The sequence below is a fragment of the Puntigrus tetrazona genome, chromosome 1 (genome assembly GCF_018831695.1).
Source record: "Puntigrus tetrazona isolate hp1 chromosome 1, ASM1883169v1, whole genome shotgun sequence".
In the NCBI taxonomy this organism is placed as follows: domain Eukaryota; kingdom Metazoa; phylum Chordata; class Actinopteri; order Cypriniformes; family Cyprinidae; genus Puntigrus; species Puntigrus tetrazona.
The window spans coordinates 9,667,276-9,688,387 of record NC_056699.1 but is presented as its reverse complement, the minus strand read 5'-3'; the positions used below and the strand labels follow the sequence as shown (position 1 = coordinate 9,688,387).

Here is a 21,112-nt window from a genome sequence, read left to right as displayed (position 1 = left end):
TGTAAAGGCTTATTTAAACACAGAACAGAACACAGAAATACATTTTTTAAGATGCAAAAAATGAAACAGTACAACTATACGCTTGATAAATGAAAAAAACAACAAAACAAACCCCTGCAATTTCATAAAAAAAATGTGTTTGTTTATTTTTTTTCTGTTAAAATAAAAACTGAGCCTTTAAATCTCCTTTGTTATAGATATGCTTTTAAATCAAGAAGAAGGCAGAAAGTATGAAATAAGTAGCTAAAAAGTGCCATTAAAGACGCTTAAATTAATATATAACTTGAATAAATAATTTCTTTAACGCTATCTATGAAGCCCGTATTTATAATATGTAATAATAATTGTAATGCATTATGATATTTACGTATTAAATCAACTTTATTTATAATGGATTAAATAATATCTTGACATTGTTTATTTGAGATCTGCACAGTACCTTACAGCATCTTGTGAGACGTTAAGTACTCAGTGTTTCCTGTGAGGCTAATCTGAGCTAGATAATACTTTCAAATGAGAAAAAAAGCAATGTATATTATATAAATCTAAGAAATTACAATAGAGCCCAAGAGATGACATAACAAAGGTAAGGCCAACCCCTAACATAAATTAAAAAAGAGCACAAGACCGAAGTGAACACAGATTAGTTCAGACACCATATCCTTGTGAGTAACTTCATCTCTGTGACATGCGCTCAAAAGCACAAGCATATATATGCATGCCTTTGCATGACACACACGCACATATCTCATCAGTCAGAACTTATTACTTTAACCCCATCACATAAATTAGTCAGTGTGCCCGTCTCATGTACCTCCAGTGGCTGACAGAGGGTCAGCCAGCAATGCCTACAGAGCAAACATCTGCCTCAGCTTCAGGGTCTTCCTCCTCCTCTCACACCCCGAGGGAAGCGCTTCAAGATACACATAATCTATTCATCCTTCAGTCTCTTTCTCTGTAAAATGACCTCTCGCCACACCGAACCTTTCTGAGGCTGACTGATGAGATTATAATAATGTAGATTCATATATGCATAATGGTCAATTAACAGTGACAGGTGTAAGAAAAGCCCAGTGCTGGGGAGACGAGGTGCCACCACCGGTTTAATTATCCGCTGCGCTAACGTGACCTCTGACCTCTGAACCACGGCTCTGGCATGGCGGATGATGGCCACTGCAAATTTGGGTGGCATAGGGGAAAACGTGAGACACAACCTCTGGAGAGAGGAAGTCAAGAAGGTGCGTGTCGCTAAAACACCCGCTAATGTGAGCTTTATGAAGGATATGAATCATTTTAAAACATCCACCTGTCTAGATCAAGTCTAATCTTATATAAAAAACATCTTACTGCAGAACCTTAGATTTGCATTTCCTAAAGGAAATACCAGAGCTTACTGTAGGATTTAGGCTTTGGTTGTGAATTAATGAAATGCCACATCAGATCTGCTTTAAACATTGCTAATGCATTACAATCCCATAATGTGACACCATCTATGGAGTCAGCTATAGATTAAAGCTCTGAGTTTTTGGGCTGCCAATCAAACTGATTCTTGATTCACTCGCTTTTGATACAATTTAGAAGCATTTCTGTATATGCGATCCGATTTCAGTAATGAAATCCAAATATCCAATTCAGCTGTCTGAAAAAAAGGGGACAAAAGGAGGAATTACAAACCGAAGTGATAAAAATGCACATGTTTTATATGTTGCACAACACGGTAAAAAGTTACAGTTAACTAGATTTTCATTTTATTATGCCAACATAAATAGAGATGTAAGTTATATTTTAGGAATGCCGCCTATTATCAAAATCAACAGATAATAATCTGCAAAATGTAAATAAAAAAAAAGTTCATTATGGAGATAACAACACATTATTTAAAGTGCACCTATTATGGGTTATGATTAGGTTATGGGAGTCTCCAATAATAGGTTGACATGTATGCATGGTCAAAAAACCATGATATGGCATTTTTACCTTATTTGTTCAATGACACTCAAACAATTTGTTTAATTACTTTTACTTCTCATTTAAAGCAGTGTTTATAAGCTTTTAACGTTTCAAAAGTGGCACCTAGTGGCAAAGAACGATTCGGACAAACGAGAAAAGTGGGCAGGCAATTTGCTAATGATTGTTTTTGACGTCAACATAAAACGGCTTGAGACTGTTTTTTAAAAAAAACAAGTCATTTAAATAATTCAGAGTCGACTCTTTCTTTTGAGAGACAACAACTTTATACACTTTCAGATTTTCATTCACTTAGAGCTGTGTTACTCGCTGCATGAACGCTAATTTTCAATCTATATTAGGGGCACTTTAGAAACTAAAAGTAACATGTAATCCAAAAATGAGTTTTGAGGAATTTTTGAAGGAATAATATTTCGAGCTGTGGTCAAAATTTCAATTTCATTGTAATTAGTTGTGAAATTTACCAGCGATCCTAAACCATGTTTAATATAAAAACGTACTGTAAACTATTTTTACGTAGTGCAGATTTAAACCTATATGTGGATAGCACTGTTTCATTGTTTCATAAGAAGAATGCACCCTAAGACACACTAATTACATTCACTATTTGCGTAGGTTTAATTAGGTAATTCCGTGCAAAACAAACTGAATAATTCTAAATCAGCATTGAATCCATTTCCAGCTCAATTAAAACCGGTCTGTGTATTTTGAGTGGTATTTAGCATGAGTTACTAACACAAGTAGGGTTAAAAACAATGTGTGCACCACATTTAAATGGAGATACGTATTCATGACTGCTGAAATTCCTGCCTTACACATGATCACCCACACAAACACAAATTGCAATTACCACAATTATACCCTTATGCTGACACACACATACAGTAATTACAAGCATTTGTCTCCCAGCGTACTGCATAAAGAGCGTGCGTCTTTTTCAGAGCAGTCTAAAATCAGTAACAAAAAGCACTCCCCTTGTTTGTCATGGAGGTGAGTTTGAAACCAAGCCAAAAATAACTCATCATTTACATAACTCAGCATTTACATATTACCCATAATTCAATCCATTAGCATATCAAAGCTGGGGATGACTCTTTGGAGGTGGGACGGAGGCCATCACATTAAGTGGTCTCCACAGCTAATGCAGTGATAATACATGGAAAGCTATTCATCTATCAGAGTCTGGAAGCGATGCTTGTCTTTATGGGAACCCCTGAGAAGCACTGCAGTAGGGGGAAAGGGAACGGGTTTGATGTGAGAAGCTCAGATGAAAAAAAAAAAAAAAAGATCATGTAACGAAAACTTGTAAGTGGGACAGAGACTCGAGCAGGAGGTGATACCAGGCCACACACACATACTGTATGCAAAACGCATACTCATGCTCACAGTTATCAGCAGCCGAACACACACTTGAAAACACAACACAATAAAACACACAATATCAATATGCAAAAATGGAAAATTATGCTGCTTTTGATGCTTTTATGCCTCTTAAAGAACACTGAAACCATGACTGTGAAAAGCACACATCTAATTGATGCTTTTTCAGCATATTCAAAATGCTCTTTTTGACAGAGCCATAGAAAGAAACTAGATTTTTTACACTGTTTGAGTGCTGCTTGCCCTTGGAAGGCTTAAAGCTATGGTTGTGGGTGGCAGGCCATTTATTTGGTGTTTATTTAACTATGGACTTCAAGAAAACTCTCTTAAAAGCACTGTTCACACTCTCGCTAGTTTGTTTAATTTGATATCCAACAGTAGACATACAATTTCCTTTTTAGTGTCATTTTACCACATCTCAACTGATATTTTGTGTTGGAAATGACAGTTTAAAAAATTAAATTTTTTTGGGAATGAAATTACCAACTCCTTTGTCTTTCCAATTGCTAAATAAAAATGATATAAAACAAAATAAAAATCTGAATATGTGTTAATAACAACAATTAAGAATAATATGCTGATTTGTTGCTCAGATTTGAAATAAAACATTTTTGTAATACTGTATTAAAAATGCATTTACTGTCACCTTTGAGGTATTTAATGTGTCTAATTGCTGAATCCGTTTTTTGTTTTTAATTTAACTTATATTAAATAAATTAACTGGTGGTATAAAAATGCCTAAAGTTACATCTGGGAATTTACAATCATATTAAAATAGTCTCTAAAATACTCTGGTTCCTAGATATGGTTATGGTCCCTCCTTCAATGATATACAGTATACATGTATATTGTGAGCTTCATTACTAAAAGTTACGATTTTTGTAAAAACCTTACCATGAGTAATAACGTGAGAGAAATAAATAGAAACGTAACAAACTCACTCCTTCGTTTGCCCACGTCTCCCTTAGAGGTGGCGGCTTCATTCAGAAGGACCATTCCCATGGTGATGGCCGCATCTGAGATGGAAGTCAAAGAAAGTACTGGCTGGTTTGCAGAATAAACACTTAGGACCTGATACAGTGCTTACAGGGTACCTGTAAAATTACTGATTGGTCTGGCAAAGCGTAGCTTTAGCACAACTGGAAATTTCAATTACTGTGAACACAATGGAAACGAGACACTCTTCAACTCTGAGCACACTTCACTCAGCTGGGAGGTCTTCTCTAGCCTGGGGGAAAGCTAGGTGTCGGTGAGAGGAAGACAGACGAACATGAGGTGTTCTGCCAGCAGCCAGAAGCTCCCCTCTCCTCCAGCAGCCGAGCCAGACGGCAGCAGAGGGTCTGTGCCTGTCTGCTCACTCTGTACCCATCAGGCACAGTCAACAAACCCACGTAATTACAGAGGAAGTTCACGCGGAGAGCGACACTCGGGAGGACATACCCAACATGGCCAGGTGAGCAATTGTGAGCAGGGTGTTTCTAAGGATAAACACATGTGTGAGAAGATTTCAAGCAAGATTTTTAAACCACAGACGAACAGACATGGCAAAAACATCTACTACTGTCTGACGTTTTGAAATGCCAAAATGTATATGTTCAAACCAAATGCAACACTTTCAGCAGGATTTTGTAATGTTTTTGAATGAAGTCTCTTCTTGAATGAAAAAAAAAAAAACAGTAATATGGCGAAATGCTATTACAATTTAAATCTTTGCTATTTTATAAAGAAATATATTATTTAAATAATAATACTAATTTGAAACAGTAACATTGTTTCAACTTTCTTTCCTCATAAATAATAAATACATACAGTACATACATCAATACATAAATGAATAAATCCTACTCAACTCAAATTTGGAACAGCAGGCGTATAGTTAAGAATACAACACTGTATTTCTGTGTTTTTATGTTTTTCAGCCCTACATGCAAATAAAAATGATTATTTTCATTCGCATTCAAGAAATAACCTTTGTCAACTAAAATATTCATCAGTAAATTTGTTGACAAGATTAGCATTCATTTTTCCAATTTTCCCCCAATTATATCTAATCACAGAGTAAACAAACAAATAAGTAACATTTACCTGCATTGAAAAGGCTGTGGAAAAACGTACAGTGGCACATCCTACATTTTGAAACGTTACCAGAACAAAAACAGATCTGTATGAAGTTAGTGGGTTATTACGGTTCACATCGTCAACAGAACAAAGTGACAGGTCCATTGCGCAGAAAGAGGTTTTATTGTGAAAGGATATTCAACAGAAGAATAATGTGGGATTCAGCCACAAACTGCGCTTGACTGCTGCCGTGGATATAACTCTGAAAAAGACAGACAAAAAAGAGTAATAATACGATGACAAACAAGCAGACAATAGACCTTTCAAGCTCTGCTTTCACACAGCTGTATCACTGTATCACGTCTATATTATGGCTCTATGATAAGCAGTGCTTTATTGTTTAGATCATACTGCAAATGCAAAAACACAAACCACACACACCACCACTGACTTTGTATTTAAAAGCAAATAAATAAATAAAAACATGATTCTTAAAAGGGAAAAGGTCAGATAGAAAAGCCAAAAGACAAGGAAAAAATCCATAAGGTCAAAGCAGATGCATGGAAAGATGAAGGGATAATCTAGGATAAAATCAAAAGAAAACTTGAGAAGAAGTGACAAGAGCTTCAATGGGTCAATGAAAAGAGCACCGAAGCACTCTAACACATCAAGTCATAATAGCATCACTTGCTCTCTGGAGAAAAAACACTCTAGATATAGCATAAACAAGACCTTCATTTATCTGTGCTAGATGAATGCGCAGGAACGGTGCAGAGTTGATGCAGCTTCAATGAAAACCTGAAGTTTGCAGGCTTGAAAGCTTTCTAAAACTTCTCAGACTTCACATTTTGATAGATGAAACCTGCCAGTGAATTGCTTTAAAGAGGATTCAAAAACTGGGAGAACTAATAGTTTTATCATCAATATAATCAACCTAGCATCATTCCAAACTCTGTTTTTCCTCTTTTTATGCGAAACATATATATATAAATTTTGCAGAATGTTCTACAGTCAGGCAATAGATTTGTTTAAAGAACCAAGGTTTAGGCTTACCAACCTAAGTCTAAATTAAGAGTCTGGCTCCAAAATGGTTCCTATAAAACTATTTAGATTCATTTGAGTACAAATGTGTTTTCTTTAGCAAGAAAGTGGCAAGATGAAAACCACTATTTTCTATTTCAAACTTTTACATAGTATCTTTAGGTTATAATAACATGAACAATTCTATTAATTTTCCCCAAAATGAAATAAATCCATTAAAAATCAATATAAAGTTATTTTTCATATTGAAACTGTTGAAAATACACAACACTGGAAGTTGATGCACATATGACAGCCTCTGAACTTGGTCGATGCTAATCTTATATACAGGCACTGGACTAAAAATACATTCAATCAGTCCTAGCTCCCAAAATGAATTCAACAGGTCATCTTGATAATGATATAGATTAGTTACAACAAGAAAAGAAAACTTCATCATGAACAAGAACATGAACAACCTTATATATATCTTTGCCACGTTATATTCATTTATTTAAAACATTAATGGCGTTAATAAAAACACACGCACTGACAAGCTACGCAATCGAATGCGTTTCATCTGATTATGTATGCGATATTGCGTAGCTTATTTGTGATCTAGGGTTCTGTGTATTTAATGCGCTCCACCAGCGCATTAAATTGGCTTTTCAAAACCCACCAGATACAATGCTGATTTTGGCAGAAACTTCTCAAAAACCAAATTTTTTCAAATCTTTTTTTATGTGTTTGACAGGAAAGAATAAAATCACAGTTTGGGAAAAACATTTTTTAAACTGAACCATTTTAACGTATATAATCTTTAAAGCTTCAGATTTCAAAACTTTAGAAACCTAATGCATTCACTCTTTCTACTGAGGTTACATATTTAAATAGAGGGTATAAAGCGATATATTAGATTACCTTATAGTCTGAAAAACTAATTTCAAGGTGAGATGAACACATTCTTAAAGAACAACGCGCACTATCTTATAGTTCAGGGGATTATTTATTTATTTCGTCATAAAATCCTATCTAGGGACCACCTAGATACCATCGCTGAAATATGTCACTGAATTTCATTATTTTGAATGAAGACTGAAAACATTCATGTATTCTTTGATTAAAATATATCCGACAGAAACCTTTGATATGATAGATTTGAGTAGGAATCACTACTGAAGACAAAATATTGAATGTTTTCTATGTTCAGTGTGACACTAAATAAAAAAGTCAATAGTCGACTTGAACGCAGCAATAAAGTATTGAAGAACTAAACACTGCCATCAGCAGCTGTTGTCACTTGCAGCATTTCTTGTAGAGAACAAGAAAAAGATAGGGGGGATTGTGGAAAAGAGGGAGCCATTAAGAAGAAGATATGAGCAAATAGGCCAGTGCATTTATCACTGTCATGTCACCTGTCGCCTCTGGGTTAACGCATCTGCTAACATTTAAACACAGCCATACTGCTGCATATTTTCATATGAAAGAAACCACCATTTAGAAGCACTTTCAGCACTAACACAAGAGACACAACTGTATTATTCAGCTGGAGTACCTGACATTGGGCATTTGCAATTTAAAAACAGCCATTTGCTACTTTTCTAAAACACCCGCAAGTATTTTTAGTTATTCATTTATTATTCGCTCATTTTTCTTCGTATAATTATTATTGTATTGTTTTTGTAAAATTTTATTTATTTATTTTTTGATTCATTTTTATTTTTAAGGCAGTGAGAGGCCATGTTTTCAATATAAGTACTGAGTAACACTTTATTTTATAAGTTTAAATATTTCATGCATTTAATATATTTTATACATTTTAAGATTTAAGTTAAACAGTCAACGTATAGCCTTAAAGGAACAGTGATTAAAATGTAGTGAAAAACTTTGAGAAATATACCATTACATAACACATGCGCAGTGAATAGATGCCGTCAGCCATCACAAAAAAAAAAAAAAAAAAAAATATATATATATATATATATATATATATATATATATATATATATATATATATATATATAGAGAGAGAGAGAGAGAGAGAGAGAGAGAGAGAGAGAGAGATATTATATCCATTTCTCTAGTGAAAAAAATGGTCTGAATCAGGAGAAAAATACACGCTAAAAACGTTTCTGAACATATCCGGTGATTATTAATGTAAGAGAACAACAGGTAACGGAGCTTTTCACCGTAGGAAACATTATTATAGATTATGGGCTTGCATTTGGCCATACATTGTTTTGTTTCGTATGCATATTAAGCTTTTTTAACTTCACAGGACGTTGATAGACTGAGTTTTTCTGATAACTTGTGGACTATCGAGATGTTTTTATAATTTCTGACGGTACCCATTCACTGCAGATGATCCACCGACGATCGAGAAATGTATTGACAAATTTCTCCAAATCCGTTCTGAGGAACAAACAAACTACATCTTGCATAATCTGAGGTACACGGGTACATTTTCTGAATATTTTGGGTGAACTTGAACATTACATTTGCATGTTCATTTGATACCTGCTAACAATAATACGATGGCTTATTTAAATCACGCATAAACTAATGAACAAGAGGTTTAAACACAGAAAATCATAGAAATGAATGAAGAGGAGTAATAAACGAAGCGCGAGAATCGGTAGTTGTGAGGACAAGTGTTGGTGTCATTGCGTGGGCAGATATCCTCATCACACTGTTCATTTATTCAGAGTTGACTTCTGCTCTGGGCTTTGAGGCAATGCTCTGAAGAGCAGATCCACTGTACCAATAGTGCACTGGGGTTACAGATGTCTACTTTACAGTCAGACTGACGTCACCATCCAATGGACCATCAAACATCATATTTAGTGCTTTGTGTAGGAGCATACATGACTGAATACGATCATTACAGCCGCCTACATGCATTTGTATTCAAAAGACATTATTTTTGACTCATGCTAAAATTCAACTCCTACACTTTAAAAAGCGAACTGTCTGTTAAATGAATGCCCTGGCCTTGGAGGTTGTTTTAAACCCTGCCAATGTGAACAATTCTCTACAATTAGATGATTACACTCGTTTCGAATGCAGCATCTGTTCAATTAGCGAAATAAACAAAACCTGCTAAAAAATACCAGTATCACTGGAATACAATGGCATGTCATATTTTCCTTTGTGAAAAAAAAAAAAAAAAAAAAAGATTAATATTGAGTTTAAAAGAACTAGGAATGATTTTATTCAGGGGTAAAATCAGTGCGATCACAAAATATTCATTTTTCAGTAATAACTTAACTAAGCATGAGGTCAGGACACATTAGCCTACGAACACATCAATGTTGGTGGTGTGAAGCAAATGAGAAGCAATTAAAGATGTGCTGAGAATATCAAATGTAACAGAATATAAAGGAGGAACCACCTAAAAAACGTTCTTGGCTTCACACACACACGCACACAACATACAGTACATAAAGGAATATGTGAAGATCTCTATAGTGAGTCATTAGGTTTAGCCTTGAAATTCAAAGACAGAAATTCAGTGCCTGGGGACACTTCAATAATGGTCTAATGGTATACTGGATTCTCAATAATGCCACTAATTTCCTCCAGAGAACAACAGACTGTAGTGCCATCAGGAGAATGAATCAGCAGTCGTACTTCTGTGGTTAAAGGCATGAAGAAGTGCCAGCACTTCATTCTGCTTTATCTTCCTCCGCTGAGTTCTTGAGAAGAGTGTTTCCCAGAATACTCATGTGTGACTAGTTTGTAAAAAAGTCTACTGGAGCTGATTGTAATAATAGTGTTAGTGTTTTGAAATACTTGTTTTTTAAAAACATTATTATTAATACAGACAGTTAACATGAAAAACTATCAATTTAATCCATCGCACGTGGAGTCCGAAATATTTGCACATTGAAAAAGAAATACAGCCTCAGGTTGTGTCAATCACATTTGCACACTGCTTCGGAAACCTTCGGCCGTCATCACAACCATCTGACCGGGTTTGATTTTCGCATTTTTGTTTTTGCATCCATAACAAGGCAATTTAAAGCTTCTGTATTTAAATGGTTGTGTCCGAACTTGAATAGCAGATCAGCACTACAAAAGAACAATTTTTTCACTGGTTTTGTGAACTGTATCAGTCGATTCAGTCGATTCATCTGACCTCATTGGTTCACGAACTGGGAATAGAAATTTTGGTTGTCCAAATAGGGCAGATTTTCAGTCAATATTTACTTACATTTTTATAGTGTCAATACTAGATGCAGATTACTGCAATGTAAATGGCTCATGTGGACAAATATTACATTGGTTATATTACACAAGTTAATCCAAATATCCCTGACAGTTGATTAAAACATAAACGAGAAACTGTTACCCATTATACGTGGAAGTGTATTGAGATTCAAAAGTTTTGGAAGAATATTCTTGTTATGATTGATAAACATGTGATCCCAAATGCAGCTTATTTTTTAAATATAAAGGTTGTAAATTAATTGTATTATATGATTTAATTATATATGTATATCACAATTTTTTTTTATTAAATGAATTATCTTTTTTTTTTTGTGGTTCATGCTAATAAACGCAAACTGATTGCTTCAGGCCAAGCGGAGGGAGACAGATGTCCTGTAAGGTTATTTTACTTATGTGTTTGTTTTTCTTTTCTCTTTTTAATTGTATTGAAAACAAACACAAATAAATATTTGCTTAAATTTTAGGTTATTCCCTGTAAAATAACACAGATGTGATCATGGTGGTTTGGCGGTTCAACAAAGAGACAAAAAGTCTCCAGCCATTGTGCATGCTTAAAAAACAACCAGTAACATTCATTTTTAAAGACTCCTGTCTTTTACAGAATAAAAAAAGTCGTACTGGTTTGAAACAACATGCTGTTAAATTGCGACAAAATTTTCTTTTCTGGGTCAACGATCTCTTTAATCTCAGCTAAGGTTTATACATTTTGCCATGTCCCACAAAAAAAAATCCACCTGTAAGACATCGAAATGTGCATGACTTGAGTTCAGAATTAAAATTCTACAGTATCAGACTCTCAGTGGTAGCTTGATCAAGAATTCTGCATCTAGAATGTTTAAATCTATTTGAACATTCTACCTATTGCATGAGTCTTCCTGTGCATAGTGGTTCAATATTGTCTCAGCAATCACATCCGCTCCCACTTTGAAGTTATCTTACTGAATAGCTCTTTATCTAGCTCAAATAGTATGGATGCCTTTTTAGCGTGCTCTTCCCAGAATGAAAGAACAAATTCTCATAATCAGTGACATAATGACGTTTCCCTACGACTTAAGCAACTGTTCCCAATAAACAACATTACATATTTCATCACCGTGGTTGTTGTTTTTTTTTTTTTTTTTTTTTGCCCTTTTCTTTTTTATTCCCTTCATTTTCCACTCGAATGGCTTATTTTAATGCCGCTTTCAATCTGTGAAACAGAGCAAAGCTCTTACTCAAAAAGCCAGAGGAACATGCATAGCACATTAGGGCAATGACATAAATTCGAATTGCAAATTGCAGTTGTGCTCGATAGTCGCAATGAAAAATACCGTAATACTCTCTGCGGCCCTTCCAATTGATCTGATGAATTGAGCGTTATGTGTTCCCTTTTCTCAGACAGGAAAATAGCTGCAGCTAAGTGTGAGTAGAGAGGAATAAGTTCGGTTCTCAGCACTATAATTGGACATTGAGAATATTTGTGATTATTCAATTAGGCAAACAAATCTTACTACAAAGACCGTGAACTTATCCGCGCAAGCCCGTCTGGAATGCTACGCGAACCTCATGGATGCTAAAGAGGAATATCGCATGGGGACGATTTGGACACATTCTGGATATATTTATACATAATAGTGTATAAATGAGATCTGGAGACTGATGTTGGAGACGATCATGGATGACTGAATGCTGAAAATACCAGATTTTAATATGTCTTTGGGGTGTTGAACTGCCCTTCGTAACAGATATTACATGAAGCCGTTATGGATGTCTTTGTCTAAGCTTTGATGAGAAATCCATTTCTTTCCCTCCTGAGTAAAAATGTATTAGATTCCTGTTTCCAGCCCTCATACACTAACGGGCACACACTGTGGATTTTAGAGAAATTTTTACATTTCACACTTAATTGCCATATTGGACTAAATTAGCAACCCAAATTCTCCCACTGATGGATAATGTGTGATTTTAATCACAAGAGATACATTTTCTGTAACAGGGGCATACAGTCGCCTAATAGTTTTGATGTAGTAACCTTTTTGAATCATTTGTTCCATTTTTTTTTTCCCTCTCACTGTTTTAAGGCTTTACTATTAAAGGTCAAAAGAATGAGTCAGTGATGGAGATAAATGAAAAGTCAACAAAGCAGAAAAAGAGGAAGAGAGAGGAAGAGGGGGAGAAAGAGATCATATAATAGGTTAAAAAAAGTGGTTTGGGTTTAGAGAACAAGTGGGGAATTAATTATACATTACTGCTTAAGTAGGAAGTTCAGCAAAATTCACAAAGAACCCATTAATTGTCTGTCTATTTTTAATGATGCCAGTGAGCATTTGCAAAACACAAAAGAACACTTTCGTGAGAGAGGGAAAGAAAAAAGAGAAAACCTTCCCTCATGTAGGTATTAAAAAATACACAGTTAAAAAAAAAAAAAGAAAGAAAGTGAGAGATTATTAAAATAACTCAGGCCAGGCCAGGGCTTTAACTACTTTTTTTTTCTTCTAAAAAACAGATTATTATAATGAAAACTCAAGGGGAAGAAACACTTTCAAAGATTAAACTTTTTTTCATTATTAGACCTTAGCACTGTAAGAAAGGAAAACAAAACAAAATGCATAAAACCCCCCCACAATTATCTGTTTACATTAAAGATGTAGGGTTACAGCTTTCAAATTATCTGAAATTATGGAAGAACAAGAGTCTGGAAATATAATAACCTTAAAAATACCAATCCACGTGAGAAAAAAAAAGATAGAAATAGGAATAGATGAAATTTACACCACTGGTCAAATGTCTGGGGTCAATAGGATTAAATTGATCATAAGTGACAAAACACTTAAATGATTTAACAAAAGATTTAATAAATGCCATTCTTTTGAACCTCTATTTATAAAAATCCTGAAAAAAGATCACAATTCGAAAAAAAAAGAATCATTGATAATAATTATAATAATACTAACTAATAAATGTAATATAATTGACTGTATTGTGATGAAACAAATGCAATCTTGGTGAGCATAAGACAATCAAAAGTGTAACAGAACTGCCACTTTACACTCAATAAGAGGTGATAAAGCTAATATTTGTGTCATTTCTTTCTTGAACTGAAACTTTGGTTCAGTTCTCATCATTAATTTCACTGTGACACTGTGTCATCATTTGTCTGCTTTTGCATAAATAAATTTAATTGGATAAAACAAGATGGAATGTAATACTTCTGGTTCTTGTCTGGAACACTACAGCTAAGCTGTGGGCAGAAAAAAAGCTTAATCACACTCTGAATATGTACCACAATCCATCGCTAAGATTTGTGCAGGTGCACCCTGGTGTATCAGGCAGCACAGCGATTATCAAAATCAATCGGAAGGCTGTATAAAAATGATTGACGGGGCGTGTTTAGCCGTGGGCAGCCAGCTAAAGAGCCCTTACATCGGCATTTGAGTCCTTGCTTTTTGAGTGTGTGCGCTTGTGTTTTGTTTGCTAAATAGCCCCTGAAAAGGTCAAGGTATTTTTTTTTAGACATTTCATGCATCATCAGTTTCGTACCATTGCTTAAATCGTGCCAACAGCTGAAGCATTCGCTCAAATGCAGTGGCCATTTTCTTCCCTTAGTAATTCATCATAAGACCACATTAAAAAAGAACACTTGCTAGGACGCAAAACCCAGTCACTCAGGTTTAAATGCACAGTATGTAGCTGGGAGCATATATCAGGCTTTTGAGAAACTTTGCGGTTTCTGCAAGCAGATTGAATTTTTAGTCAGTGTGGGAGCAACCTTTCATTACCCCTACACTGTCATCAAGTATTACGTCTCCACTCACTCAAGTGTTGGCGATGCGCTGGCCCTGCAGTGGCTCAGTGTTGGCATCACCATGACTTTAGTCCCCCTGAGGCCTGTCACTCCTTCCAATGAGTTTCGGTCTGGTTTAAAGACACGTTTCTTTTAAAAGAGTGGGGTGTATTGGTGTATAATGTTGATGGTGGATTTAACGTGTTGACAGTTCGCTCTAGGACATTTCCAAATTAAGAGTAGGTGTCCTGTACAGTATGTGGCGTAAATTTTGTTCCATCTGGTGCTGTGTGAACGGTAGATGAAATGAGCTCTCTTTTTGGGGTGGAGTGGTTTTCATTTAGATCAATTTGTTTGGAGCTCAAGCTCATCAGCGGGCTGCTCTGAGAGCCACTTGGATACAGGCTGGCCGACAGCCAGAGAACCAGTCGCACACTATGAAGGGAACGGAAGCTGTCCTTATAAGGGTGTGACTATTTGCTCTGACAATCATTTGAATTGATTACACTTCATATTGCAAAAATAGTTGACTTATCAAGTTATTATTAAATAAATAAATGGATCAATCGAGATGCACCAACATAAGCAAGGCTGGAAATCAAGACCACATTTTGATCTGTTTTCACATAAATATGAATTGGCATGCAAATTATATTGGAAAAATGGGACACTTTATGTTAATAGTCCACTTTAGACGTTCTACTAACAGTCAGTAACTTTTCAACTAAATGTCAACTAGCAGTCATTAGAGTATTAGTAGACTGTCTGCTTATTATCTTCTAAGTGTTAGAAGATAATAAGCAGACAGTCTACTGTCTATTTGTATAGTTAATAAAATGTCTAACGCGAACTGTCAAAGGTGTAACGGAAAAATATATATATATATATATATATATATATATATATATGTATATATATATATATGTATATATGTAAATACATATGTACACACATACATACACAGACAAAATTTCACTGAAATATTTTAGTAAGACTCAAATATTCTAAGAAAAAAAGCATGACATTAGGATGTGTGCATAATGAATGCAAAACAGAATGATTACTATAATTTTCTTAACTGCATTGTGTTTCACGTTTTTAATTGCAAAAACACGCTCTGTGTCACCTTAGTCCTTATTCTGCCCTTCACGCATAACGCAAGAACATTCTTATGCATCTGCTCCCTCCAACACTGGCGCTTACATAATCAACACATAATCAGGATATTCAAAACACTTGTAAACACACTCATCCGGTCTTTCTCTACCGTTTTCAGTCCAGCTGGTTGTGGCAGGGCAAACAGCCTTTCAGAGTGTGTAAAATAAGCCTGCCAGCACAAGTTAGAGAAAGAGTTTTCAAGCTTGTCAAAAGAATTCTCAAGCTTATGGACAGGGGGATACCGAATACTCCAGCAGCCAACGGCAACCCTTCAGCACAACCGTGTGGTGCCTAACAAGCTCAGGAAAGAGCTGCTCTGCACCGAGGAAGACAGGACGAGAGTGTGCTGATTTCATCATATAGGACAAGCCATTAGACGCTCAGACCAGCTGAGGCATCTGGGTTAGACAGCAACAAATCACTCACTGCATACTACTGCTACAAGCATGATTACTTCACTGCTTCATAATGATTGACTATAAGTTAATTGCTAGTTAATAAACTATTTGGAATTATCACTTAACTGACACTTAATGTAAGGTTTAGCTGATCAGCATGGTGCAGTGTATACCATAGCTACAACTTAAGGGGGCAAAAAGAATCTTAATTCATTAAAAAAAGCAAAATAGAATCATTATATTAGAGCCGTTTTTACTCTGGAGTGACCAAAAACGAAAATTACCCCATAATCTACTCACCTCCAAGGCATCCTAGGTGCATATGACTTTGGTCTTTCAGACAGACACAGTCAGAGTTTTTAAAACATTTATCATGGCTTCCAAGCTTGGTAATGCTGGTGATTTTTGTAACAAAAATATTTCTATTTTTAAAACCTCCGGCTTTCTGACTGACCTCTGGCTCGACATATGATGCATTTATAGCGTAAACTCAGAAAAGAGTAGACGAATGAGGATAGAGCAATGCTAAACACGGGTAACAAAAAAATTGAGAAGTTAGAAGTTACAAGAACGAATGCAGCTTACGTCATACGTCGAGTCAGAGGTCAGCCGGACCTCAACACTCTCGCCATCACAGCCGTGTACAGTGTATGTTACAGTGTGTGCCTGAGGCTAACCATTTTTGAGTGAACTCTTCTTTTGAGTAGACCATTATTACAGTCAGAAACAAGAAAAAACTGACAAGGGGAAAAAAGTGTAAGAATGACTTAAAGAAATAATCTGGGTTCAATACAAGTTAAGCTGAAACTGCCTGAAAAGCGACTGTTTTAACTCGTTCCTGAAAAAAAAGAAAGCCTTTAGAAGATGACTTTGAAAGGAGAAATGTGAAGCTTATAATTTAATAAAAGCACTTATATTCTTACATTAAACCTTGAGTATTACTTGAACTGAATGTTGTAATTCTAAATCATTTTGGGTGTTTTAGGGGTACACCAAAATAGTAATAAAGTTGTACAAATGGATAATTTGGACAACTTTAGACAGAAAAGGTTAGTAAGCAAGTTTTCACACTTAAATCATATTAACATCCATAATGGTTTATGTTTATGACTTTGGAATAAGTAGTACTCTCGCATTTATGGACCCATTTACTTTGACTGTACGTATCTCAATGGAACACTTAAGTGCCTAATTATTGCTGAACCCAGAACATTCCTTTAAATATTTCCTTGCTATTTCTCATCCACCAGCATCTCTACCACAAGCCTAGCCTTAATGCTTTACAAATCACTACAATACCCCACGATATAAGCTATATATAGACCTCCTATTGTCCACAACATGCCTCTGGTTTCTGGATAAAAACAGATCACACCACACACCATGGAAATGGATGAATGTCGATAAAAAAAGGTTTTGTTGGAAACTGACCAGCTGCGAGAGGTCAAAGCAGTCTGGAATCTTCAGGACTGGATCTGACTGACATTGAGCTGATACCACTGTAGAATCAGCAATGAGACACAAAGAAGTAAACAGGTCTGCTTATTTGGGAAAAAAACAAAAAAAAACTTTGCTACAAGTATTTTGTGTTTATTTAGATGCACCATTCATTAGCTGCCACAAATAAAATGGGAAAAGTTAACCATAAAAACTTCTTCAGACAGAAGGTCCTTCTGGCAAAATGGAAGATTGGCATCAACTAGATTAATTCGTAGTTAATCTGCCTTTCCTTCTCCTGTTTGTTATTTTCCTTTTGGCTTTCTTTATTATTCTTCTCTGCAGGTCTCTTGTTTCAGCTGTAATTAAAGCTCCCATTTGCTATACAGATTCATTTTTATTGCTACACTCCCTCTGCATCAGCGAGTACAGAGAAAGAAGGAAGAAGAAGAAGAAGAAGAAGAAGAAGAAGAAGAAGAAGAAGAAAAACAAAAAAAAACCCCACCAGTAGTCAGGATGAGATCTTGAAAAATCTCTGCCTCAAGTGCAACATTTATTTAATGCTTCAGTTCACAGTTCAATCCGGTTAATAAAGACTCCCCAGCATAGTTGCATCCAAGCTCAAAGCCAAAATATTTGCAGAGATGTAATAAAAGTGACACCATGCTGGAAGGGAAGGGCAGATGATTTACCTCTCGCTGGTGGTAGATACAGAGAGGCTGCGAGAGTTCATTAAGGAATTGTGGGAAATGAATTGAAAATGGTGAACTGAAGCAAGGCTAATGTGGACAGAGGAACTGGCATCCTCAGGTGACTTTGAAAGAGGATATACGTGATTGAGTTCTCAAAGAAAGTTTGAGGACAAACTTTTTAAGTTAATTAATAGCACAAAAAGAAGAGTTCAGGCCAAACAAAAGAGCATTAGCCTTTTCCCGCTCTAGTAATTTGATTGGTCAAGCAGTTTATATCACTCAACCTGCCTGTTAACATTCGGTGCAGAGTGACTTTCTCATTTACAACGGACAAACAATGTTTTTAAAGCGAAAAGTCACTAATGACTCACTTAAGTATTGCTGTGAATCATTTAAATAACGCAGCTGTTTAAGAATAATAAGCTGCCAAGCCTGTTTTTGTTCTTATCAAATGCACATTAGCTTTGAGGGCTATCAGTTTTTCAGTGACATTTAAAGCCTGTCTTTTACCTGGACTTTTTAATAGTTGGTAAAACATCCATCCACCGTGATACACCTTTAATAGCATAAGCCATGAAAATGTTGAGAACTGTTTCAGCTCTTTTGGCCTGGAGCGCATTCGTCCACAGTATCAACACAGCAAGGTGTTTGTGTGTGTGTGTGTGTGTGTACGTGATCTGTCCTAAGGTGCGAAACCACAAGTAGATGTGTAGCTTCACCTCACATTGCTTCGCCATTTCGTCAGTAAGCAGTCAGATGCTTTCATTATCAAAACAACCTTCTACTCTCTAAATGGGTTTTGCTCTGGGCTGCAGGATGAAGCCGGAGAAAATGTGGAAATGGCACTTTCAGAGTCTGACAAGAGAAATATAATTTCATGCAAATGTAGCGTTTAGTTTAGAAAATCAGGGTAATGTTTTTTCCCCCCAACCACTGTCTCTTGCACAACCTCTTTCCACTTTTTTTAATTTCACACTTCAATGCACAGCCATAAATGATGACCAAAAATCTATCTCAGCAACATGCTATAGTTTTGTGTATGGCTGAGGCCTTTTAGCAAAGAATAATATTTTTCTCAGTGATAACAGCTAATTGCATGTATGGCCATGTCGCATAAAATACGAGTCTACACAGTATCGTATAAATTTCTTTAGACACAGGCCACTGAACTCCGTGACCCCGAACAGTCACAAAAATTAAAAGCTGTCTATTCAACATGTGCCAAGTTGCACGAAATAAATTATTGATATATACACGCGTTCATTTTTTATTAACAACACAATGGAAAATATTGTGAAAAAAGCTTGGAAAAAAATTCTATTTGAGAATATTTTATGTATATGAATGTAATTTATTCCTGTGATGACAAAGCTGAATTTTCCATATGATTCTAATATGCTGATTTGGTGCTGAATTATTATAATTTACTAATGCTGTTTAATGATAATGGTTCTACAAAAGTTTATATATACTATAAACTAGTGTATTAAGACATATGTCATACATCCAGAGAGTGGTTCTGCAGTCTGTGAGAGCTTGCTCATTGCCTGCTTAACTTTCTTTTTTTTGGGGGGGGCATTACGAACGAATTGACACTGTTCTCTGAAACTAATAGAAATGTCCCCCTCAGGTCCAGCTTGAGGATTAGAAGACGACAGATCCAGAAATCCTCCTGTTGTGCGCTGTAGATGTTCATTGCCTGCAGTCTGGGATTCATAGCATTGTTAGCGGTGTGTTTATGTCTCTGGATCAATGTTCAAGCCTGAATATTTCATAAAGGCTGTCTTCAGGCCACATTCTCAGAGTAAGAGGATTCAGCAGCAGAGTAATAAAACAAACAGAATCTACATCGTCCAAATAAATGAACCATCATTTACCATCCGATCCTGTACAACAAACGAGACACGTTTTTTTTTTAATTCTAAGTACATTAGCCTCTGTGGCTCTGGCTTGTCATTCAAAAGATATTTTTCTGCTCATTTGTCTTCTGCCTTCTCGATCCCTGTCTTTTTCCTAAAGACAGTGTGTTTTATTATTTAGAGAAGTCAGACATTTAGGAAGATATCTTTCCTAGCTATTTATAGAAGCTTATCTCAATTTTGGGACTAAGTGTGAAATTATAAATGTATTTATATCTCCAAATCAAATGAACGAACAAGCCTGCAAGACTAAGATTCTTGATCTCATTGGCAAACAAGACATTCTGTGGTCAAAGATGTTTGTATAATCTCTAAACTGTCCAACTCTTGTGCTTTCTGCTGGCAAGATGCAATAAAATGTTTCATATTTCATGCTTTTTGTTTCCGAGACATAACAGACTGACATTATTACTCATAGTTTGCACCAAATCACTGAATGTGGCTTTCATGCAGCTATGTCTCTTTACACATTTTACAACATACCTTCTGGTTCTGCACTTTATCTTAACTTTGTAACTGTGAGTTCCAGAGGACCTCAAGTGCAGTTCATAAAAGACTTGTAGGTCCAGATGGAGGCTAAAACTGCAGTAGTTTCCCAGAAACATCATGTTGAAAAACGGCAGTTAAACAGATGGTCTGTGGGCACTCGTATCACAGGAACGGTCACTAAATGTTAAACCGTCATACTGGGTGTTGATGCATTTTGAGTGTACACTATACACCATTTTACGTACTGTATTTATATTTTAAAATGTTAACATTTTATTAAAATGGTAAATATAAACATCCCACACAAACGTTTTTTTCTTCTTTGAATTGTGGGGACTTTATATGGACTTTCATTATTTTTATACTGACTTATCCCCTAATTGAACCCTAACCCTACCCCTTACAGAAAACCCATTTGCATTGTTACACTTTCAGATAAACATAATTTACTATTTTTATTCTTCTTCCCCGTCATGGGGTCCACAGGCCCCGATGTCAAAAGTTCAGGTTTTACTATACTTGTGGGGACATTTTGTCAGGAATATTTATTTGAATGCATGCATTTATTTGAAATACAAAAGCAAAGCAGCAAAATGAAAG

The 21,112-nt window shown here is 35.7% G+C and overlaps 1 protein-coding gene across 1 annotated transcript in view; it reads right to left on the bottom strand.

The window, feature by feature from the left end:
• Nucleotides 1-21,112, bottom strand: part of tusc3 (tumor suppressor candidate 3) — a 60,568-nt gene that overhangs the window by 5,899 nt on the left and 33,557 nt on the right. The window contains exons 7-8 of the mRNA XM_043231599.1: nt 5,605-5,668; nt 4,290-4,364 (exon numbers count right to left, since the gene is read on the bottom strand). Of these exons, the coding sequence (XP_043087534.1) occupies nt 4,290-4,364; nt 5,605-5,668 (139 nt within the window). The remainder of the gene's footprint in view (nt 1-4,289; nt 4,365-5,604; nt 5,669-21,112) is intronic.